The sequence below is a fragment of the Ammodytes marinus genome (assembly GCF_949987685.1).
Source record: "Ammodytes marinus genome assembly, chromosome: 2".
Taxonomy (NCBI): Eukaryota; Metazoa; Chordata; class Actinopteri; order Uranoscopiformes; family Ammodytidae; genus Ammodytes; species Ammodytes marinus.
Genome location: NC_137231.1, coordinates 3,046,490 through 3,072,622, shown reverse-complemented (window position 1 = coordinate 3,072,622; position 26,133 = coordinate 3,046,490). Strand labels below are relative to the sequence as shown.

The window sequence follows — 26,133 nt, the reverse complement described above, 5'->3', positions numbered from 1 at the left end:
GTGGAAAAACACTTGCACTTCATTGTCTGAATTGTGCCATTATATTCCCCAAGGTCATGTATATACAGCATGACAGTACTAAAATATGGAATCATGAAGAAAAGAACATGTACAAGAAACCAATTATGTCTGCAGTTTATCTGAAGGTGTGTTTGTGTTTAATGATCAGCAGTTTAAAGCCACCAAATACTGCTAACCTGACGGACTACCCCGGACAATGGAATGAATAGGATAGAAGAATGGAATATACTTTATTGTCATTGCACAGGAAACACACACACACACACACACACACACATAAATACATATTCTTAAAAAAACAGAGCATTTAAAAAGCAGTAAGTGATTCTTAATCTGGGCAGTGTTTGAATTTTCCTCTGCCTCTGTTGCAGGCGCCATGTTTTGTGATGCTTTGGACAAACAAGTGACCATTCTTCATCGAACACACTGAAGGGGGTTTTGGAGGCAGAGCAGATCTTAAGAATGGATGAGTCAACAGAGGTTTGGACCGATGGAAACTCTCTGCTGAAGGCTGTCCATCTGAGTCGTCTGCGTCTGACTCGCCTGCTCCTGGAGGGAGGGGCCTACATCAATGAGAGTAATGAACATGGTCAGACACCACTGATGGTGTCCTGCAAGACCCACCACACTGATTCACAGAGCGTACCCAAACACAAGATGGTTCGGTATGTTCCACCAGGATAAATATATATGGTGTACGTTTGTTTGATGAGAATTAGCATCTTCCACTTAAGGAGTTCCCTGGTGTAACGAGTGTGGTCTTTACTCCCAATAGGTATCTTCTGGAAAATGGAGCCGATCCAAACATTCAAGACAAGACGGGGAAAACAGCCCTGATGCATGCATGCCTGGATCAAGCTGGAGTGGATATTCTGTCACTCCTGCTGAGCAGAGGAGCTGATCCAACTTTGGAGGACCATGCAGGCTTATCTGCATTGGTTTACGCCGTCAATTCAGGAAACAAGGAGGTCCTAAGAGTCCTCCTAGATGCATGTAAAGCAAAGGGTAAGGAGGTGATTATCATCGCCACAAACATGCTGCCATCTGGCCATCAGACCACAAAGCAGTACCTCAACGTACCTCTAACTCCTGACCTGGAGGAGCGTCTGCATTACACCCCAAAATCTGGTAGCATGTCACCATACGAGGTCCAGCTACGAAGTCCTCCACAGGGCTCCTCAGCAAGTGTGTCCCCCCAACCTGGTAGCCCCCTTCTTGGACTAAGGGATCCCCAGTATTTAGGCTTGGGGCCTGGCCTAGTCACATCTCGACCAGGTTCTCCAATCCAACATCCTAGTCCTTTGCGTGTTCCTGGTGCGGATAAGCGACTTAATCTCCAGAGGATGCACTCTGAAAAGTGGTCCAAAAGTTCCGTACTGCTCCAGCAGAGCCAGGGCTTATCTCTCACAGAGGAGCTAGTCACAGCCGAGGAGGAGTTGTCCTTCAGAATCAATGGCCTGGCCTTCCATGGAAGACCTCCAGCAGTTTCACGCCACCACAGCATCGACGTCAAAGACACAACAGGACTTCTGAAAGCACTTGAGAACATGTCAGGAAATGAGAATAGGGGAGTAGGTGGAAGAAGGGGCTTGGCAAGAAAGATGTCATATGACAGTGCTGCAGGTTCATCACATTCTACTTCACACCCAAACCTGCATCAAGACAGTCTCCCCTTCCCCCATCAATCCAGTCCTGTGGATGAAGATTCCTCTGACTGTCTCAGACAACTCAATGTTTCCAGTCTGCAGAATGTGGTCCGTCGACGGAACATCGGTATAGACCACTACAGCTCTGACTCTCAGTTGCCGCAGTTCGCCAGCCGAGACCATAGCTCCAAGAACGGAGGAGCAGCAGGAGCAGAAAGGCACAAGCTGGTCACCAGCAGATCCTCCACTCTGTCAGGATCCAGGGAGTCCTTGGAGAACTGTGTCCAGAGACGTGGTGCTGCCGGGCTGGAGAGAAGAGGCTCAGCGGCCCTTCTTCTGGATCACATCGCCCATACTCGTCCAGGGTACCTCCCTCCTCTCAATCCCCATGCTCCCATCCCACATATTGGGGGTGCTAATAGTGTTCTTGCAGGCTCAAAGCCCATTCTATCCTGTGTACCTCTTCTCCAGAGGGATCTGAAAGCAAAGCAAATGATGAGGAGACGCCACTCAATGCAGAGTGAGCAGATAAAACAGCTGGTCAACTTCAAGGAAACTTTTGGCAACTAACATTTAATATTGCATGTAGGAGGAAATGTGTTTTACCAATATCATACTTTGCTGTACCTATGATACCATTGCTGATACTAACTCATTTGGACTATTAAAACTAAGCGCAGTTTAGGCCTTGCACATTGATGAACTGTTTTTAGACTTGACTTTTCATGACAGATTTCCAGATCATTATACCAGGCAGTGTCAGTTTAAGCTCAATGTAATGAAACATACAAAATGACTAAATGTATGTACAAAACCTTATCGTGATATGTTGCATCATATCCAAATGAAAAAATACAATAAAATGCACACCTATGTGTTTTTGTATAAATAATTCTTAACACCAAGTCTCTCTTTAAGGTGGTGTCATCGATTCTGGAAAATGCTTGTGTAGCACTGTAAATCCTTACAAGTAACTAGGGCTAGATTCTAGGTTCTAAGGAGCAGTATGTGACTGTTGAGTAGTAATGACACACCAAGACTGAGAGGTAAGTTTGAACTGTGGTTCATTTATGTAGCAAGAAAAAATGTTAAATCCATTCATCATTCATATGAAAAAATACACATTTCGGCATAACCATAAAAAAATCAAATATGTCAAAAAAAAAGAAAAGTATTCCCCCTTATTGGTTTCACTTCGGCTGATTTAGACCTAAATAAAATATTTCCAACTTGCACCTTTAAGTTGCTATTTGGTTGACTATTGTCTCTTTTTGTTCTTTGTTTCCTAATTTTTGTTACTCAATTTAAAATGTGATTTTATCTTATTGGTGCTCAGTTGATATTTTAGTACTATTTTGTATTTAAAAATTTAAATACCAAATACCCACATTGCACAATAGTAAACCCAATAAACAAAAATAAATGCAAAAAAAATAAAGCACAGCTCAGTGCATCAAGAAAAGAAATAAAGAACTACACCAGTATTATCTGGGATCCATACACTTGAGTTTCGAACACTATCTAATCAGTCCTTTTGTTAAATCCTTTCCTTGAGTTGAAGCTTCACTGCATGTTGCAGCTACTTTTGGAAAGTTATTTTGTCCTACCAAACTCAGTGTCCTTTCTTTATCCAAGAAACAGTAGCGTCAGTCCTGCAGCGGGAAGTGCTGCAGCTTGTAATATGATATCTTGCTAAAGGTAGCTCGCCATCTTCTTTCTTCGGTTCAGTTCCACCAAACGATCTCCTCCTCATAAAAAACCCGGCCTGTATTATAACAGGCAATATAAAAAAAATGTCCTTTAGTTCACATGCATTATACCGAAATTAAGAACTGTGTAAAAACATACATATTCAATACAATTTACTCTGTAAACCACGGCGGGCGGCACCGTTAACTTTCATTTAACTTGACCATGCTTAGCCTCGTGTTGCTTACTGTAAACTAAAACACTCAGTAGCCTCTGCAAATGAAAAGAATTACATTCCCATTGTTTAGCTAACAAGTACAGAAATCATTAACACACTGGTATATCATTTTACACGGTTTAACTCACCGAGTCCTCCAACGAATAACACAAGAGTCCCGTGGCATAGAAAAAAATAACAGAATCCTCCAAAAGAACGATAAAAAAGTAATATAAAACACTCCAAAAAGAAAGTCAAAAGTGAGGCTAAATGCTCTTAAAACCTTGCTTTGCTTTCGCTTTTATCTATTCTCTTTTAACTCTAATTTTCTCCTCTTTTACTCCGTTTTCTGTCTCTGTGTCGCTAGTATTTTTCCGTAGCAAACTGACTCTCGTTCTCTCTCTCTTCCGCTCGCTCGCTCACTCACTCACTAGTGACGCTACACCGTTCTGATTGGTTGTTCACGGCTGCACTCGCTAAAGGAGTATTACACTATTTATATTATCACAAAGGTACAATATAACAGCAATAAAGGTTTTTTACATTATAGTCATGTTTTTAGTTTTTAAATTGTATTTAACTTAATACAACATGCTATATTAGATTTCCACAATACAGTTATTATTGTGTTTAACCTTTTATTTGTTTAGGTCAGTTAACCTGGGTTACACTTGTTGTCACAGTCACTTTTATGTCAAAATCAGTGAATATCTCCTCTCGATCCTGTAGTGGTTTTCCACTGTGGAATGTTTGTAAGTTGCATATAATGCAACAAGAGGAAACAGGGTGTTTTCCCTCCACTTCCTGGCTATCAATAAAACAAAATAACAGGAATTAATTTAAACATAACTTCTTACTAGCCTGGTTCTACCAGACCATCGTACTTCATTTCATTTGTACAGAAGGTCTGGAACTGCTCAATTGACAAACATTCACTCACTTGGAGGCGGGTGTCTGTTGAGGTTTAAAATGATTGGATCTGCCCAGTGCCACTCCGGATCTGCCATAACCAATCGCATAGCGTTTGGTCGTGACGCATATCATGCGCCGAGACCGGCCAGGAACCAACAAAACTCAGCAAAGCTTGTTCTTGATCCGGCTTTAATTTATCGATGTTCTGCAGCGTTGCCACAACAGACTAAATAGCTTCTCTCGTATCCTTATCCATTGTCTTCCTCTGACTACAACTGAAACTGGCGCACGACCTCGACGTCATCGTTCTCAGCCGCTCCCTCTGTTCGCTGATTGGACTGGCAGAAATCTGTTCGAGCAGGAACCCATGAATACACCGCAGCCCCAGACTGACTACTGAAGGGAAAATTAAATTTGAGCGGAAGTAGGTAGGCGGGCAGAGCCAAATCCTGGTCCGAGGTCTAGGCCAATGTCTTAAAGGATTTTATAATATGCTGTTTCAATTACAGTCCCCTCCATAAGTATCGGAACAGTTAGGCCAATTCCTTTATTTTTGCTGTAGACTGGAAACATTTGGGTTTGACACCAAAATATGAATTTGAGACAATAGACCAACATTTCAGCTTTCATTTCCAGGTATTAACATCTGGATCTGATACACAACTGAGAAGAAAGCATTATTTGTAAAGGAACACCACATTTTTAGGTGAGCAAAAGTATTGGAACAGATACACTTAAAATAAATTAAAGTGAATAAGACCTAATATTTTGTTGCAATCCTTCGCTTGCAATAATTGCATTAAGCCTGTGACCCATTGACATCACCAAACTTTTGCATTCTTCTTTTGTGATGCTTTTCCAGGCTTTCACCGCAGCCTCATTCAGTTGCTGTTTGTTTTGGGGGTTTACTCTCTTCACTCTCCTCTTTAGCAGGTAAAATGCATGCTCTATAGGGTTTAAGTCTGGAGATGGACTTGGCCAGTCTAAAACCTTCCACTTCTTGCTCCTGATGAACTAATTTGTTGTTTTTGCAGTTTTTTTTATCATTATCTTGCTGCATGATGAAGGATCTTCCAATCAGTTTGGTTGCATCTTTCTTTAAATTGTCAGAAACAATGTTTCTGTAGACTTCTGAGACTTACTGTGTTGCTGTCAAGATGAACTTTGACCAAAGTGATGGAAAGGCTAAAGTTTGGAGAAAAAAAGGATCTGCTCATGATCCCAAAAATACAAGCTCATCTGTGAAACACGGTGGAGGCAATGTCATGGCTTGGGCTTGTATGGCTTTTTCTCGGATGGGCTCATTAATCTTCATTGATGATGTAACACATGATGGCAACAGCAAAATGAACTCAGAAGTTTATAGAAACATTTTGTCTGGCAATTTAAAGAAAGATGCAACCAAACTGATTGGAAGATCCTTCATCATGCAGCAAGATAATGACCCAAAACACACTGCAAAAAAAAAAGGAGTTAATCAGGGGCAAGAAATGGAAGGTTTCAGACTGGCCAAGTCTATCTACAGAGTTAAAGACTATGGAGAATGCATTTTACCTGCTAAAGAGGAGACTGAAGAGAGTAAACAAACAACAACTGAAGGAGGCTGCAGTGAAAGCCTGGAAAAGCATCACAAAAGAAGAATGCAAAAGTTTTGTGATGTCAATGGGTCACAGGCTTGATGCAGTTATTGCAAGCAAAGGATTTGCAACAAAATATTAAGTCTTATTTACTTTAATTTATTTTAGGTGTATCTGTTCCAATACTTTTGCTCACCTAAAAATGTGGTGTTCCTTTTCAAATAATGCTATCTTCTCAGTTGTGTATCAGATCCAGATGTAAATACCTGGAAACGAAAGCTGAAATGTTGATCTATTGTCTCATATTCACATGTTGGTGTCAAACCCAAATGTTTCCAGTCTACAGCAAAAATAAAGGAATTGGCCTCACTGTTCCAATACTTTTGGAGGGGACTGGTATATCCTATAGTCAGTTAGACTATTTGGACATAGGGGTGCCAACCGAAAGTCCTTCTGCATGGTTTCTCCGAACTTCTCCCACACCCGCTGCTTTGCCTCTGACACGGGCAAAGGCTGCAGCCCTTCGGGCCTGTCGGTACCTTGCAACTGCCTCTGGAGTCCCGTGGGATACCATATACCGGAAGCACTCCTTCAGTCTGACGGCTTTCCTGACCACCGAGGTCCACCACGGTGTTCGAGGGTTACCGCCCCTTAAGGCACCTAAGACCTTGAGACCACAGTTCCCGCCGCTCCACGTGGATGCTAGAAAAGCTGAGCCGGAAGTGCAAATTGAAAATATATTGAACAGGGGCCTCCGCCAGACGTTCCCAGTTCACCCGCACTACCCGTTTGGGCTTACCAGGTCTGTCCAGAGTCTTCCCCCACCTTTGACCCAACTCACAACCAGATGGTGATCAGTTGACAGCTCCGCCCCTCTCTTTACCCGAGTGTCCAAAACATGCGACCTCAGATCAGATGATACGATCATGAAATCGATCATCGACCTTCGGCCTAGGGTGCTCTGGTACCATGTACACTTACAGTGGCTTGCAAAAGTATTCATACCCCTTGAAATTTTCCACATTTTGTCACATTAAAACCACACACGGACATTTATTTTATTGGGATTTTTCGTGATAGACCAACAAAAAGTGGTGTATCATTGTGGAGTGGAATGAAAATGAAACATGGTTTTAATTTTTTTTTAGAAATAAAAAACTGAAAAATGTGGCGTGCAAAAGTATTCAGCCCCCTGAGTCAATGCTTTGTGGAACTACCTATCGCTGCAATTACAGCTCCAAGTCTATTGGGGTATGTCTCTACCACCTTTGCACATCTACAGACTGATATATTTTGTCCATTCTTCTTTGCAAAATAGCTCAAGCTTCAGATTCAGCATCAGATTGGATGGAGAGCATCTGTCAACAGCAATTTTCAAGTCTTTCTAGATATTCTCAATTGTATTGAGGTCTGGACTTTGACTGGGCCATTCTAACACATGACTATGCTTTGATTTGAACCATTCCATAGTAGATCTGGCTGTATGTTTAGGGTATTTAACCTTCTGGAAGGTGAACCTCCACCCCAGTCTCAAGTCTTTGCCAGACTCTAACAGGTTTTTCTGCCCTGTATTTGGCTCCATCCTTCTTCCCATCAACTCTGACCAGCTTCCCTATCCCTGCTGAAGAACAGGACCCCCAAAGCATGATGCTGCCACCACCATGTTTCACTGTGGGGAAGGTGTGTATAGGGTGATGTGCAGTGTTAGTTTTCTGCCACACATTGTATTTTGCGTTAAGGCCAAAAACTTCAATTTTGGTCTCATCTGACCAGAGTACCTTCCTCCAACCCTTGCCACAAGCCATGCGGGGGACACAGCATATTCAGATGAGGCCAAACTTGAAGTTTTTGGCCTGAATGCAAAATGCAATGTGTGGCGGAAACTAACACTGCACATCACCATCCTCTCCGTGAAACATGGTGGTGGCAGCATCATGCTATGGGGATGCTTTTCTTCAGCAGGGAAGAGGGAAGCTGTTTAGAGTTGATGGGAAGATGGATGGAGCCAAATACAGGGCAGAAAACCTGTTAGACTCTGCAAAAGACTTGAGACTGGGGCAGAGGTTCACCTTCCAGAGGGACAACTAGCCTAAAAATACAGCCAGATCTACTATGGAATGGTTTAAATCAAAGCATAGTCATGTGTTAGAATGGTCCAGTCAAAGTCCAGACCTCAATACAATTGAGAATCTCTGGAAAGACTTGAAAATTGCTGTTCACAGATGCTCTCCATCCAATCTGATGCTAAATCTGAAGCTCAAGCTATTTTTTAAAGAAGAATGGGCAAAAATGTCAGTCTGTAGATGGGCAAAGCTGGTGGAGACATACCCCAAATAGATTTGCAGCTGTAATTGCAGTGATAGGTGGTTCTACAAAGCATTGACTCAGGGGGCTGAATACTTTTGCACGCCACACTTTTCAGTTTTTTATTTATAAAAAAAATGTAAAAACATGTTTCATTTTCATTCCACTTCACAATTATGCGCCACTGTGTGTTGGTCTATCACATAAAATCACAATAAAATAGATGTATGTGTGTGGTTATAACGTGACAAAATGTGGAACATTTCAAGGGGTATGAATACTTTTGCAAGGCACTGTATGAGCATCCTTATGTTCAAACATGGTGTTCGTTATAGACAAACCATGACCAGCACAGAAGGCTAACAACAAACGACCACTCGGGTTCAGATCGGGGAGGCCGTTCCACCCAATCACGCCTCTCCAGGTGTCTCCATCATTGCCCATGTGCGCGTTAAAGTCTCCCAGCAGAACTATGGAGTCCCCTACCGAAGCCCCATGCAGGACTCCATTCAGGGTCTCCAAGTAGGCCGAATACTCCGAACTGCTGTTCGGTGCAAATGCACAGACAACAGTCAGAGTCTGGCTCCAGACGGGGGCCCCAGGCTTCCTCCGGGCAGGGTCTCTCTTCCTCTAACTTGATTTTCAATAAGGTCTATTTCAAACCAGTTCATTGCAAAGTAAATAAGGGGAAAATAGATAAAACAATACATAAAAGTAGATAAATAAAGAATGATTCACTTTTATGAAATAGAAATAAAAAAAATTTTACCAAGTAAACCATCTCCATGACAACTGAGCAACCCTATCTGCAGAGGGAGGCCATGAAATGTAGTGGAACTATTTGGACACAAGTGAGACTTTTTTTTCTTTTTTTTTCAAACTGCTGTTTACGAGGTCATGAATGATCCTTCAAGCTAAGGTTACATGGTTGTTTAACAAAACAATATTTGATGAGTTTATAACTTGAAGCATGTCATACAGTTTACTTTGGCATTAATAGTGTCATGCCGAATACATGTGGATTTCATCTCATGACTTCCCCAGACATCCCTTGTCTGTCTTTGTGTTCTCTGTGATAAAGTAACAACATATTTCCTCATTTAAAGTCAGAGGATTGAGAATTGCTGAAATATGACAGAAATATCCATCTTTGAGAATGAGCTTGGATTAAAGAAAGTACACTGCAGCGAAAGAAGCACACCTCAATAAACATCCAATCTACCATTTTAAAACCAATTTTGTAATACAAAAGATGTTTGTGTGGAATATATTCTGAGCATTTATAACATTGTATTATGTTTTAAATAGTTGTATTTTTATCACTATTTTAGAAATGATTAGTTATTAGAGGCTCATTTATTATTTACAAGCTATAAATAATATATTCATGGTAAAATAGACACATTTTGAAGTTGGAATGTACTGCATATCACTGTTAAAAAAGGGTATTAACATAAGTTACACAACTTTTAGAAAAAGCTTTTATCTAACTTGCCAACTAGTAAATATGTATCCTTGAAAAGCTACAACGTGCTGAAATACTCTTTTTTTATCATGTACAGTTGCCAATGGCAACACCTCAGTAGGCTATAACACTCAACCTTCAGTGTTCTTCAGTCTTTTATATCTACATAGGAGCGGGCCTAGCCTGGCTCTGCCCGCCCACCTACTTCCACCCAAATTTCATTTTCACTTCAGTAGTCAGTCTGGGGCTGGGGCGTATTAGTGGGATTTTGCTCGAACAAATTTCTGAGTGTCCAATCAGCGAACAGAGGAAGTGGCTGAGAACGATGACGTCGAAGTCGTGCTCCAGTTTCAGTTGAATGCTTCCTTTATACTCGGAACTGGGAAATTTCCGACTTGGTAGTTCCGAGTTCCGACCTGTCTGTGTTCCAGTGCATCTGCTCGGGAAACCTTTCTCATCCAAATAACTAAACGTTAGGCTCTAGCAAGTTACCGTTGCCAGGTACCGGTAGATCCATAGACTACAGCAGGGGTGGCCAACCTGCGGCTCGCGAGCCGCATGCGGCTCTTTGCCTAGCTTCAATTAAACAGCGACAAAACTGAAGTAATTGTCTTTGGTGCCAGGGATGAACAATCAAAAGTCAGCGCACAGCTTAAATCTGTTATGTTAGAAAGCACACACCAAGCTAGAAATCTTGGAGTAGTGATAGATTCCGACTTGAATTTCAAAAAACACATTAAATCAATTACTAAGTCAGCCTACTACCACCTTAAAAATATATCGAGAATTAAAGGGCTAATATCTCAGCAGGACTTAGAAAAACTTGTCCATGCATTTATTTTTAGTAGACTTGACTACTGTAATAGTGTCTTTGCAGGCCTTCCTAAAAAATCAATCAGACAGCTTCAGCTAATTCAGAACGCTGCTGCTCGAGTCCTCACTAGGACCAAAAAAGTAGATCACATTACCCCAGTTCTTAGGTCTTTACACTGGCTTCCTGTCACTCAAAGAATTGATTTTAAAATATCGATGATGGTCTACAAAGCCTTAAATGGTTTAGGGCCAAAATACATTACTGATCTGCTGATACGTTATGAGCCGCCCAGAGCCCTTAGGTCGTCTGGGACAGGTCTTTTAAAAGTTCCCAGAGCTAGGACTAAACAGGGAGAGGCGGCATTCAGCGTTTATGCGCCCAATGTCTGGAACGGACTGCCAGAGAGTCTGAGGTCCGCTGAGACTCTCAGCTCTTTTAAATCGGGTCTCAAAACGTTCTTGTTTCCCTTTTAACCTGTAATTTTTTTTTTTTTTTTTTTTTTTTTTGGTAAAATGTTTTAATTCTTTTATTTAAATGTTGTATTTTTATCCATGTTTTAAATTTGTTCATTTTTTTTTTTTTTTTTTTTTTTGTATTTGTATTCTTTATTTGATTTTAACCCTGTGAAGCACCTTGAGTGGCCCTGTGCCTGAAATGTGCTCTATAAATAAAATTGCCTTGCCTTGCCTTGCCTTGCCTAGCTTCGTGCGGCTCTTCAGTTCATATCATATTTTGTGATTATAATATATATATTTTTTTTCTATACTTTTTTTTTGTGTGGGCCTATGTGTGTGCATGTTCGCAAACGTTTCATGCGGCTCTTACTTTCGTTTTACATGTTTATTATTTAATTTTTAATTTTATTAATGTGTAGGCCCTATGTGTATGCCTGTTCGCAAATGTTTAATTGAGGACGCAACATAACGTTCGCAAACGTTTGGTGTGGACGCAACATGAAACTGCCCGCTCAGCATGGAGGGAGGTTTTCCGTGAGTAAACAATTTGTGTCAAGTTCGCTCCGAAACAAAGTGGGAGAGTTTATATTTTTGTTGAACGTTATGCCAAGCCATTCCGCTTTATATGCCAGGCGTCATTAGCGCATTTCAAGGCTTCAAATCTTCAGCGCCACTTCAGCTCACTCCATGCTAAAAGTAAGTCCCACTAAGCAACATGCATAGTAAGAGAAAAACGCTATTGTAAATTGTTATATTTTTGTTTGTGGACTTGGTTGAACTGAGAGTTTGTGTGTGAGGCAGTGCACACAATGTTCATTGTTGAAAATGACTGGCCTGTCGTCTTAGTAGGAGTCCAGTTCTGTCATTATCACAGGGGCGGCCTTAACGATCTGGCCGTTTCAAGTCCTAGTGTGGGGCCCCCCGTTTTTATATATATATATATATATATATATAAATAATGCTTGCGCATGCTTGTGCATGCTCCCCGCTAAAATAAAAAAGATTGTGTAATCCAGTTGGTTCTTAGACGGATTATGAGATAATAGGCCCCTGGACCAAGACTCTCAAAGGGCCCCCCCACTCCTACCTATCCAGTCAGGTACACTGACTTTTCCACACAGATACATACAATTATTGGCAAAAAACTTATTAAGGAAGTCTGTGTTTCCCAGATGATTTTGGGACACTGTGGGAGGGACCCTGGCCTTTGTTGGGGGGTCAGGGGGCATTGCACACTGGAAGAAAATGTGTACCTTTTTAAAGTAAAATGCATCAATCTGATGCACTTAGAGAGGAAAATTTAGAGGCTAAATCAAATCTTGAGCTGCAGAAGGAACATTATTTTTCTGATTTTTCTTAAGCAGGCAGCATCCTTTACTCTGCAACTGCAAAAACAGTAGATTGGTCTGCAGACCCATGTTATATGATGGAGAGACCCATTTCAACAGATAAAGGGTGGATAGCTACTTTTTATGAACAGTATATAATTTACACATAGAAAGTTTATTCCTGTATGTGTGGGGGCCTTAGAGGCCCCTCATGAAGCCCCTAAAACAGAGCTAATAATGCTGTTGCTTTACAATTGCTTTTGTATTTCTCCCCTACTAGTTGAGGGGCCCATGATGATTTATTTCCTTATATTTAGGCTATTCCTTTTTGGAACCGTTTATTGACACGAGTAACTGAGCTCTTTGACTAAAAGACATGTAAAGTTATCAGTACCTTAGCTTAGGGCCCCCTTGACCCTGGTAGCATGCACTAGCATTATTTATTTAAAAAATAATAATAATACAAAATTCAACTGAAACGGGTGAAACATAGTTAAGGCCGTTACTGCATTATCATTTTGGTTGTGACATTTACAGTAAATCTGACTGAGCAGAGATATGTGTGTGTGTGTGTGTGTGTGTGTGTGTGTGTGTGTGTATGAGGAAGGGATAGGGGGATGTTCATGTGTACCCGTGTGTACGAGGTGGCTCTTTGCAGTAACACAGTAAAAAATGTGGCTCTTAGGGTGTATTCACACATGCCGTGTTTAGTTCGGTTGAAACGAACTCAGGTGCACTTCCACCTTTGGTGCGCATCTTTCAGACATGTGTGAATACAGCAATCGCACTCGGGGGCGGACCAAACAAACGATCCGAGACCAAGCTGAAGAGGTGGTCTCGATGCGGTTCCATACGCACTCTGCTGCAGTTCGTTTGTGGTGTGAATTTGTCCGGACTCGATCCGACCCAATTGCAGGAAGCACTGTGCCTTTTCTTTTTTAATAAATCACCGTCAGCTTCACATTATGGGAAAGTGTTGCCGTTGTTGGGAAGATTAGTTGTGGTTTGACCGGGAGCCCGAGCAAATATATTACATTTGATAGACAGGACGTGTAAACATGCTGATGTGTTCAGCGATCAGATGAAGGAGAGGGGAGCGTCTCCCGCACAGTGCCAACAGGTTCACGCTGCGCATTGTATGAAGTGCGTGTTTTTATTTTGCTTCCCATGTTACGGGACCGTCAATACTATCCCCGTGTCAGTTTGGAGCAGAGCTGCGCCGAACTCACACAAAGCTGACACACGGCTATATCAGCTGTGTGTCAGCATGAGCCTATTTCCTCGCGAGCCGTGCGTCCAGCAGCAAAAATACAGTAGGCCTACATATTATGTTTCACATCGTAGGCTACAAGCCACATCATTGACACAGGCCTACATATTATAATCATATGAAACAACAATAATTTTATGTTTTTTTATTTTATTTATAGGCTAGATGTAGGCCTATTTATTTATTATTTTTAACCCTATATCGTATCAGTTATATATTTCGCAGTTTTCACTTCGTGCTTCCTGCTTCTCTCCACCCCAGAATGTCTGTCCAATGAATGAATGACCTCAGATCACGTGTGGTTTTGCTTCGTAATGCTGGTTCACTTGCAAAAGGGGCAATATGAAAGTGGACCACACCAAAAGAAAAAAATCTAAACTCTATTTGGTCTGGACCAAAGCAAGTGAACTAGCGGACCTTCCCAGTGTGAATACACCCTTAGTCTTTGACTGGTTGGCCACCCCTGGACTACAATATGTAGTGAAGTCGGAAATTTCCGAGTTTCCTGTACAAGTGGAACGCACCGTCAGAAGCCGACTCATGACACACGTGATGACCAAACGTTATGCGATTGGTTGGCTAATCCAGAGTGGCACTGGGCAGATCCAATAGTTTTTAACTTTTTTTAAACTTCAACAGACACCCGCCTCCAAGTGAGTGAACGTTTGCCAATTACAGACCTTCTGTACAAATTAAATAAAGTACGATGGTCTGGTAGCACCAGGCTAAGCGGGGCCCCCTCCATGGTGCAACCTTAACGGCCATACACGTTTTTACAAATAGAGGGTGTCCTGGGGAAATGCACCTGTTGGAGGACAAAGAAGTACTACTATAGAATAAATAACTAAAAACATCTACAATAGGCTATACTTTCACAGGAGTGCACCCGCTTGTTGTGTTGCCTGACAGAACGCTGCGCCTCCTCTCTGCCCGCTCGCCTCTCAGTGAAGGAAATGTGTCCGCACTACCCACTCTCATTTTACTAAGTGCTTTATTTAAGCAATTCAAATACAAAACAGCAGAATATGTCATATACTTGTACGAAAAACTGAAAGACACTTCTTTAAATACTTTATTATAGGTAACACTTTACAATAAGGTACACAAAATGTACTAACTACTACATAGTTTCAGTAACAACTTCATAGTTATGCATTACCTACTACATATTTTTTTAGTAACGATTGTGTGTACCTTATAGTAAAGTGTTACCCCTTATTATAACATTTGCTGTAAAAGAAACAGTTTACGTCTCAGAATAACATTGAATTTGGAAATGGGTTTTTACATTTTGTGATTGAATCTTACTTGATCGTACAGCTGTCACAGTGGAAAAATGGGTAGGGCGATCGTCCACTGGCGATCCCCTGTTTCCCCGCCATATGTCAAAGCATCCCTAGGCCAAGACACTGAGCCCTAAATTGCTCCCGGATAGTAAGCTAGCACCCTGCGTGGTAGCTGCTGCTATAGGTGTATGCATGTGTGTGTGTGATTGGGTGAATGTGTTCAAAACAAGGTAAAGCGTTTTGGGTCTGTGAACAACCAGGGAAAAACACTATAGTGAAGTCCATTTACAGTTCACTTCCACCTCTCTCCAAATGCAATGGTTCCCACAGCGGTGTCACGGTGTGCTCCTGGTGGACTGTCACATAGCGTCTGGTCAAGTCAAAGCTAGCTGTGTCCTCATAAGGTCTGGCAGGTCGTAGTAGATCCTACTGAGGTCAAACTCTTTCCTGTAAGGCAGCAGGTCCTGGAGTGGGAACTGGTCATTCTGACCCGTCCACACTGTTAGAGTGTACCTGTCAACAACATGGGGAAAGTACAAACCTTTAATGAAAAGGTACATTTTATCTAAGCTATTAACATTGTTAAGTCAGAAATCATTTTCGTTTATTCAAAGCATCACAAGGAAGGAATTTGGGTTTGGCGACATCTGAATGCAACTACACTGTCTTGAATAGTAGAGTCTGGCTGCAGTACCGGATATGTAACACAAGACTCTGTTCAGAAATCTGTCTATTTAATGTTTCCTTTCTAATTTATTTATTTATTATTATTATTATTCTTTCGGACAATTCCACACAATACACAATTATCTCTTTCACATCATACATCTTACTTTGTGTTGTCCGAAGGGTGACGGAAGAAGCCTTAGGCTCGATAAGCCATAAGTAACTCTGGAATGTACATACATGAATTCATTGTTAATAGTATGGACTGTTTATACATTATGCATAAAGCATCTAAAAGCACGTAATCATACTAAGCTGTTTTGTTTCGCCGCTAGCTCCTGCAGATACACAGCACAAGGAAGTCTTATCACCGGCGGGAGTCTGAATGATTCAATAGAAAGTATGACATGTAAAGTACATTTGTTTTGTAAAGTAACTGCAGGCTCTGCAAATGTAAACAGATCCCCCTGAAACTGCATTATTCACCAGGTAAAGATGACCTACCGACCTCAATATCTGTGTTGAAACCCATTATTGATACACAACACCCCTCTCCCCCAAGTTATTTGATACTTTTTCCACATTCGGTATTTAAACCAGCTTAAGAGGAGCTTTTTAAACACCCAACTGATAGGAAGAATGCCATAGTATTGTGAAAACTTAAGATACAAACTTGAGTGGCTACATACAGCGTTACATTCAATGCTATTCTGACAACTGGGGATCTTTAGCCACTTTTACACAGCCAGTGAAAGCCGGGAATATGCCGGCCTTTCGGCCCTCCGCCCTGCTGCAGGGTTCTCAACCCTCACGCAATGAGAGTGAGACACACGCATTTCAGGCAATTCACACGCTCCACGCCACACCTTGCATTTCTCACGCAAATTATAACTCTGCCAAACAATTTTTTTTATATATAGCCTATAGCTTCGATAAATCCTGGCCTTCACCACCATCACCTAGTGTTGCCACCTTATTTATACTATCTATGGTTGCCACCCGTCCCGTTTTTCCCGAAATTGTTCTCTTTTTTCACCAGCTGTCCCGAGGAAGGAAAAATCTCTCCCGGGACACAATTTGTCCCGTTTTTTGGGGAAAAAGTCATTCGTTTTTTGGGGGAAAAACTAATTTGATTTCCTTCGTTCAGTAGTTAAGGCCGTTTCACACGGGCCGTGGCGTTTGTTGCGCCCACTAATGCATTCTGCGAGAGCCGAGCGGGCAGAGAGAAGGCGCAGCGTTTCGTCAGGCTACACGACAAGCGTGCAGGGGCGGTCCTAACGATCTCGGGGCCCGTTTCAAGACCCTGTGTGGGCCCCCCACATTTATTTTTTATTTTTTTCTATGAATAATGCTTGTGCATGCTCCCCGCAAAAATAAAAAAGATTGTGGAAACTAGTTGGTTCATAAACGGATTATGAGATAATAGGCCCATACTCTTAAAGCCCCCCCGCCCCCCTCCCTATCCAGTCAGTTACATTGACTTTTCCGCAAAGATACATACGTTTACTGGCATAAACATATTAAGGGAGTCAGTGTTTCCCACAGGATTTTGGGATACTGTGGGAGATATCCTGTACCTTGTTGGGGGGTCCGGGGGCATGCCCCCCTGGAAGAAAATTGGTACAGTTTTAAAGTAAAATGCATCAATCTGAAAAATCAATCTGGAAAATTTAGATTTAAATCAAATCTTGAGCTGCAGAAGGAACATTATTTTTCTTAAACAGGCAGCACTCTTTACTCTGCAACTGTAAAAACATTTCAGAAGATTGGTCTGCAGACCCATGTTATATGATGGAGGGGCCCATTGCAACAGATACAGGGTGGAAAGCTACTTTTTATGAACAGTATATAATTTACATGTAGAAAGTTTATTCCTGTATGTGTGTGGGGGCCTTAGAGGCCCCTCATGAAGCCCATAAGACATAGCTAATAATGCTTTTGTTTTGCACATGCTTTTCGATTTTTCACCTACTAGTTGAGGGGCCAAGTTGGTTTTAGTGCTCCCACATTCAAATGCGGACGCCGAAAGAGTCTTCGCCATGGTTGGTCTTCACCAGCACCAGAAACAGACTAGCCCTAGAAGGAACATTGTCCTCCATTATGATGGTCTAAATGGCTGGTGTGGAGCCACAGTGCTTCAAGTGGGAGCCAGAAAACCCCTATCCTGAAGGCCTCAAAATCTGCCACTCGAAGCTACAACAGCGAGCATCAGTAATATCCAGTATCCATATTTGCTGAACTGAACTAAGAGTTTTACTGAAATAACTACCCCGAAGAACTACCCTAGGCCTACACCCATCTCACTAGTCTGGCATTTGGTATTAATCCAGTTATACTTTCATCATAAAATTACTACAATAGGCTATATTTTAACTAAAACAAAGAAATTATATTGAACTGAACTTGTGTTAAAAACCATTATTATGCTTTAAATTAATAAATAAACACAATAAAATTTCGCTCGCGCGCTTCGCGCGCTCGCATGGGAAATCCGCTTCTGTCTCACTCTAAACAATTTCCAAAAGTTGAGAACCCTGCTGCTGTATAAATGCGACAGTTGCGGAACGAGGGAAGAAAGGTGCGAGTGATCGTTCCGGGAATTTTACTACCTCGGGGGGTAGTAAGATTCCCGACACGATCAGTTCCGCTCTGTTTAAATGCTCCAGCTTGTTGTTGCGGAACAGGGGGGCGTTTGACGTTCCATAGCCTACGTTCTAAACATGCGACCATGTTAGCAGTTGAAGGACGTGTGTTTAACATTAACCACGGCGGCCTGATGTCCCGTAAAAATCACCAAATAAAAGGAACGGTGTATAATCTAGCTGATCATAAGGTCCGTTGCTCAATCCAAACCCCCGCGCTTAATTTTGCAGAGTGTATGAGTCTATTTCTGCCCAGGAGAAGTTGTACAATGGAAAGCTAGGCTAGGCTAAGTAAGGGATAAAGTATAGCGAACGGGTCACTTGCTAGAAATAAAGACCGACAAGCTGAAGCAGGAGCCCGACGCGCAGCGGAGGGCTCTTGTTCAGCTTGAAGGTCGACCTAGTAACGGAGGAATAGTCTGCTCGCCCCCGCTAGACTGTCTGCTTCAGCTGACTGAAGGCTCCGGCTCAGCTGTTAGCCACAGAGCTACTGTTTTGCTAACACATTCCGCCGCCGCTATTATTATCCTAAGTCTGAGCGTATATCCACACTTTATTTCTGTCTACAGTAACGTGACTTCACACACTGTGTGTATGTGTATGTCTGATTGGCAGATCGCTGCCCTCACAAAGAGACTCGCTCACAACCAACCTGTCACACACACACACACACACACACACACACACACACACACACACACACACACACACACACACACACACACACACACACACACACACACACACACACACACACACACACACACACACACACACACACACACACACACACACACACACACACACACACACACACACACACACACACACACACACACACACACACAGAGGTGAAGCGGTCGGATTGATTTAGTCAGTTTGGTTAACTGTCCCAGTGATGTTGGACTCAGCGCGTAGCGAGATCAACTGGCACATCGTGGGGACAGTAAAATACGGCCCTCTTACTGCAAGCTCCAGCACTTCTGCTCTCAATTCACCGGCCATTGTTGTTGTTGTAAAGCAGCTGACCGGCGCGGCGCTAAATGTTTACGTCACACCTGACGCTGTTTACAAGCACCTCTTTCATTCCGGAGCGCTGTGTAAAAGGGACTACTGATGCGCCAGCAGGCCGGCGTTGCTTGGTTCTGTGTAAATAACACAGAAGCAAGCAAAGCCGGCATTTTGGAGTGATGTTGTTCCGTCAATATGCCGCAATCTCTGTGTAAAAGGGGCTTTTGTTGTCTTGATATCAGGACCTTTCACACAATCAAAGCACAGCATGGTGGGGGCTAGAAATGATGGAAAATCATTATTATTACTCGATATTTTCTAGTCAAACTTGCCTGCAGTGTTTTCTGCCTTCTTGCAAGCAGTAGCTGCAACAGGAAGTGAACACTTAAAGAGCATCACAATGGTGCCTGTGCATTTTATTCTTAAGACTATTGTCAAGTGCAGGGTTAGGTTTAGCTGATCCAACAACCAGTAAGTCAGATCATTTATTATTTTGAGGTGCTATACTTTTAAGTGCTGGTGGTTAACTGTGATGTGTGTATAGCCTTCCAAAACTAAGGCTTATCAGTATGTAGAAGCTGGTGGCTTGCCGTGCCGTGTTTATGGGAAACACAGAGGTAAGAGAAGGAGGATGTAACGGTGTGATGTTGACCTGTGGGACTGCTGCAGCAGCCAGGTGAGCTGGGAGAAGGACTGGGCCAGGAGAGCTGCTCGCACTGGGAAGGTGACTGGATGTTCAAGGCTTCTACAGATGTCCTCCATACCACGCACCATATCCCAGCTGTAACCTGCAAAATAGAACAACAAAAACAAAAACTACAGTCATCAGCTGTGTTCAGACTTGTCTGAGCCTTTAACCCATTGATGACTATGGCAATCTAGGATGCATGTCCTTAATGCCTGAGGGCTTTCTGAAAAAATAGTACGAATTGTCAAGTCTACCAAAACCTTAATATCTAAGCCTGTGTAGCACATAGAAACATGAAATAAAATACATTTAAAAGTTAAGGTTCACATGTTTTATTTAAACATGCTCCCTTAGCGCTTACAAACCAACAAATATTTCTAAAAATCGTCAAAATTAGATGAATTAAAAAATTATTAAATATTGTTAATAAATAGATGCAATGTGTTGTGTGATTTTCGTCAGTAGTCTATAGTAGACCTTGATTCTGCGCACCAAACGCCACTAACTGTTCTGTCGCCGACATAGCTGGCGTATTTTTTTTATTATTTTTTTAATTTTTAATTTTTTTGATTGACATGATTTTCGGCAAACCACACAACTTTTGGGTGGTCACGTGGTCTTAAAAAAATCAACAAAACCCACCTCATGTGTATTTGAACCAATGACAGTGCATTCAATGCTGGGAATGCCATGAAAATTAGATAAAGTAATAATGCTGCACGATGCAGCATCAGGCAGGAGAGCCAATGTGGCATCGCGCAGCAGCCGTCATCAATGGGTTAAAAAAGGACTCATACAGAGCTCTTATTTTTAATCCTAACCAAACCATTGTTTGAGAATATCTGCATCTTCAGTTGTTGTCATACACAGGATAGGGAAATCAGAAAGCTTACAGACAATTGTTGATTTTCATCTTTTCCATTGTCCAAAATGTATTGCTAATACCATGTGATTTAGGCCTTCAAATATTGATACTGATATTGACCTCAAAGGTCCAGTATTGGGGGTCAAGTACTAACAAGCACCATAAAGGCCTCCTGTTGGCTTGCTGTGTCTTCTCAACTTTTCAATCTGAATGAAATCAAAATAAATCCCCTTTTTTTCTTCTATTTTGAGTAGAATAAATGTCTCCATGTAAGCACAGGCAGTGGCAGTGAAGTGTGTGTGTGCACCTGGGTTCTCAGTCCCCACTGTCCATCCTGTAGTCCAGCCCAGAGACAGCACACTGTGAGCGGGCAGACTGTCCAGAGCAGAGAGGAAGGCCTGGGGCTCCAGAGGTGTGGCCTGGCCCCCAGGACCAGGGAGGATGTCAGCATTGATCCACACAGGACGGCCCCCCGGCTCAGCCAGCAGCTCCCCCTCCAGCAGGGCCACAGAGGGAGACACTGCCTCCAGGCTGAGTGGACAGGATAGCACAGGGTTCACACCACATACACAACTAGGGCTGGAAATCGCTGGTTCCATCACAGTACAATATAGGGGAAGGTGGGGTGATTTGTGCATTTTGGAAGTTGCAAAACCCCTTGTTTCTAGAAAACCGTGGAAGAAATTGGAAATGTGACCACATATTTAAGAAGAGCCATCCATTTGACTCATCCTGTAAAGAAGGGAGACACAAGGAATAAGATATAAGCACATTTAAGCTCAAAAAACTGTGTTTTGCCTTTCAAAGTAAAATTTCCATGATCAAGGTTTTTTGATTATTGTGTCTGAACAATTATAGACACGTTTGAAAACATTTGACACATGTTTTAGTGCTTTGGTATGCTACACTTTGAGTCTATATAGTTAGCACAATGTCAACCCTAAATTGCTGCATCATGCCTATTATCCAAAATTCTGGGGATGGGGTGATTTGTGCGCAAGGGCCTGGGTGAGTTATAAGTAAGTAAGTAAGTAAAATGTATTTATAAAAGCACATTTATGACAGTTTGCACTGTCCAAAGTGCTGTACATAGTGCATTCAGTAGGTAAACAATGAAGGTAAAATAACAATAACCAAAATAAAAGACGTAAAGCCCATACATCCACATAAACACAGATAGTAGTGCAGAGGTAAGTAAGTAGTGCAGAGGTTAATGGGGAGGAAACACCAGGGTGTACATATGGGTTTTGAGCCTTGATTTAAAGGCAGAAATGTAGGGGGAATCACATTTGTCAGGTGGCAGTTGGTTCCACAAGCACGGAGCAACTAGTGCAAAGTACATTTCTGAGAGTTGTGCCAGTGGCATGGCTGTATACGCTGGTCACCAAAAGAAAGTGATTGTCTACAGTAGCTCAGAAGAGAGTGACATCTCAATTCCACTTAACGACACCACTGATGAGAGTTCAGATGGCCAGAAAGATGATGATGGTGACTTTGTCATTGTGGGGTGATTTGTGCGACAAGACAACTTTTTTTCCGAAAGCTATATTTCTTAAACAGTTTATTCCAGATCCAAAGTTTTTATTGCCAGGGATGCACAACATCCTGAAATATATGTACATATTTGAGTTGGAGACATAACTGTCAAGGCCTCACTTTAAAATCACTTTGAGTAAAAAGTTGCACAAATCACCCCACCTTCCCCTACAGGGTTCCCCACACATACTGTACATACCAATACATTTTTAAAACTTTCCCATTACATTTGATTTTACACAATTTCCATAACCTTATTTAAGTAGCTCAAAGTAGGTAGTCCTGTTTCACAATAATATGGCTCAATAAAAATGTAATTCAAAACTTTTCCAAAACATTCAGTTATTTCTAAACAATTTCCAGGACTGGAAAAAAAAAGTCAAGGAATTTCATGACCCTGGAATTAAGATCGATTAATTGGACAACAACATACGTGCCGATTTGCCGATATTAAAAAGTATGCCGCGATTTAACTTTGATTAAATTTCGATTCCAGGACTGCGATCAATATGAGACGATATCATGCTTTCTTAATACCAACTGTTACATTTTTATAAACTTTTTACCATTTTATTCACTTTACTCACGTCACTCACAGACGTGCAGACGGGAGATTGTCAAAATAAAAGCATATTTTAAAGACAGTGATATGCATCGATGTGTGGGAGTAGCATCGATGTGATTAGATCTTTCGCCAATTAATGGATATATGGATTCATATGAATGTGTCGTTATACACACAAGCATACACTGTCTACAGGGAGGATGCGTTGGCTCTCACCTCTTAAAGTCTAGTTTGATTCCCTTGTCTTGTGCTTTCACTGCTTCCAGCCACTCCTTCAGTGTGATGTCACTATCTGTGTCAGGGGGATGGGCCATGATTGGCTCCTTGGTATCATGTCCTCTCATGATGATGTCTGCCTCAATCATATGAGTGGGACCTAAGGGTTAAAACAGAACAACACTACAGTATGTCTCTGTATATGCTGTCAATGTATTGTAATGAAATACAATGTGACAAATCAGTGTCTCTGACACAGCATCATACACACACAGACACACACACATACAGGTGCATCTCAAAAGGTTTGAAAATCATGGAAACTTATTTTTTTTAATTATTGTGATTATTATTTTTTTGGTTGATTAGCGCTACAGCTCATGAAAATCAAGTCCAGCTTCTCAAAATATTAAAACATAAGCCCAATCCCAAAAAAGGATTTATAACAGAAATTTCGACCTAGTGAAAAGTATATTCACACTCAGTTCTTGGTCAGGCTCCTTTCGCTTGAATTACTTAAAAACTTAAATAATTGTATATAATTTAATGCTTTACATGCGTTTGTCACTGTGGTCCCACTGTATTGCTTTATGATCGGATCAACTTCATTATGTGGAATCTGATAAAAGCAACAAAATGGCTGAGCTGGAGGGAGCCATGTACGTGCACAGTAGTTGTGAGCAGTGTGTATTGGAAGTTAGATACTGCAGTGAAGAATCATATAGGTAAACATTTCTAATAAAAGATTTTAATATTTTTTCATATATATCTACACTACAAGTGGCCTCTTGGGCCGTTTTTGTGATACAATTTTACTTCCGCATCTCAAAACGAGTTTTCGAAAAAAGAACTTTGTAGGAGCTTAGCTCAAAACAGCCACTTTGCTCTCGGAATAAACATTCTTATGTTTTGAAAAACCAATATTATTTTTCAATGGGGATGTCCATAATAGATTATGTATAAATCTAGAAATATTTTTAACCTCCAATACACACTTTAAAGGTGGAGTCATTCTGGAGAATCTTTCTTGACAAAATCACTTTTTGTCAAATCACTGAAAATCTCCTCGCAATCTGCTTCCGGTCCGTACTGTGAATCGCTGAAAAAATAATCTGGTGTTAATACACAGCCTATAGGCTTTGATCCAGTGTGTCCCTGTCTGCACTGATACATCTCCACACTGGGGCTAAAACTAACTATTCATCTGCTCATTTCTTTCATTATTAATCCATTAGTTTTCTGGTCTACAAAATGTCAGGATAAGAAAAATGTCCATCACAGCTTGGCAGAGCCTACAGTGATGTCTTACTATGTATTTTGCTGTCGGCCCAACAGCAGTCAAAAACACAAATATTTGAGATTTACAATGATAAAAAACTAAAAAAAATTAGAAAAGCAAGAAACCCTCACAATTATTCAAACGATTAAATCGGTTAAAGAAAATAGCTTAGGATAAATTTGGTCTTGCTTAAAACATTTGACTCTTTCCCTGCGTTCCAAATCACATAATTTTTCTTTTTACTTCACTACATACTAAAGTACAGAAGAGTTTAAGGGCCACAGGAGAGGAAAAAAAATCAGATAAGGAAGATTTTTTTTTCATCATGTTGAGAAATGTCATGAATAAAGACGAATACTCCAAAATGGTATTGGAGTTAGTGGGTTATTTATGTATTTTCAGAATACTACAATTGACGTGCATGTATTGGGACATCTTAAATATTTTTCTGCATAGCCTACTAAATAGTATGGAAGTATGGGGATTGGAAAGCAGAGATAGTTTCAGCTGTAGGCCTCCTTCACATGCTTACAGTCTAATAGGCAGTGTGGTGGCCTACAGACAGAGTAGGCCTACAGACTGATCCTGGTTGAACAGAGCACACAGCATCTTCTTGATTGGACTGGAAGACACGGATAAGGAGAACAACTTTCACATGTCATCGTGGTATTTGTGGCATATTATGCTACTGCATTTGATGCGGATGTTGCCTGTTGGGACATTCTCAATATTTAACTGGCAACTGAATAGTATGGAAGTAGAACTATTGGAAGTTGGAACACAGTGATGGACTCAGACGGTGACAGGTGAGTGTCTCTACCTGTGAGGCTCTCCGTCAACCTGCTCTTGCTGTTGACAGCGTGCAACCATCTCACCTCTGCACCGTCCCTCCGCGTTATATGACTCCGACTCAACAAATAGTCCAGCGTCCGGTCACTCATCCTCCCTGCGAACACGAACACACACACACACTGAACAGTTGCTTTACACTCACCGCCATTCTACAATCTCACACACTGCTTTCACGAACAACATGAGTGAGAATAGTTCATACAATGCAATTTCTCCCATTATATTTGTTTTACCCTTTAAATTCCATACGACGTAAACCGTAAAAACTCCCAGGAAAAGTAAAGCAGTATTGCGAATTGAAAACACAGGAGTCCTCCGCATCGTCTTCTTCTGATGTAAGCCTACTGAGCCGCTTTCAGGTGCAGCACCGCCACCCACTGACCAGGAGTTTGAACTATAGCCTACCGCTCCATCCAACCGTGGCTCTCAAAAATAGCCCTACAAAACATATCCATTTATGAAGAAAAAATACAAACACACGAATAAGTATAAGGGAGACAACGTGTATTGCAATGTTTCTGTGTGTGTGTGTGTGTGTTGAGATAGGCAAGAATATTGCAACTTTTCATTGTACATATCTTGTTCTTAGGAGAATGTGAAATGTATATTTCTTGTTTTCGTAGGGAAAAGTATGATATTTTGAATAAGACAGGCAAGGTAACAAGTGACCTTTAATATTAAGGTAGAATCACTAAAAGTGTTGTATTCAAGTTTTTATCCTGAAATATATACATAATTGTGAATTCATAAGGCCTCTCTGAAAAGGCATGTCTGGGCTTGTCCTGGGACAGGTCAGGGGTGAGAGAGACAAGGGGGGCAGTGGGTCCTT

General features: G+C 41.5%; 2 protein-coding genes across 2 annotated transcripts; one reads left to right on the top strand and one right to left on the bottom strand.

Moving 5' to 3' along the window:
- Positions 1 to 483: 483 nt before the first annotated feature.
- ankrd34bb (ankyrin repeat domain 34Bb) lies at positions 484 to 2,237 on the top strand (the record flags this gene model as incomplete). Its single annotated transcript, XM_080046555.1, has 2 exons — positions 484 to 686; positions 797 to 2,237. 2 exons carry the CDS (start codon positions 484 to 486, stop codon positions 2,235 to 2,237), a joined length of 1,644 nt encoding a protein of 547 aa, XP_079902681.1.
- A 12,653-nt stretch (positions 2,238 to 14,890) lies between these two features.
- fam151b (family with sequence similarity 151 member B) lies at positions 14,891 to 25,393 on the bottom strand (the record flags this gene model as incomplete). Its single annotated transcript, XM_080040118.1, has 5 exons — positions 14,891 to 15,497; positions 19,956 to 20,091; positions 21,164 to 21,387; positions 23,174 to 23,333; positions 25,273 to 25,393. 5 exons carry the CDS (start codon positions 25,391 to 25,393, stop codon positions 15,359 to 15,361), a joined length of 780 nt encoding a protein of 259 aa, XP_079896244.1. The 3' UTR covers positions 14,891 to 15,358.
- Positions 25,394 to 26,133: the final 740 nt, after the last annotated feature.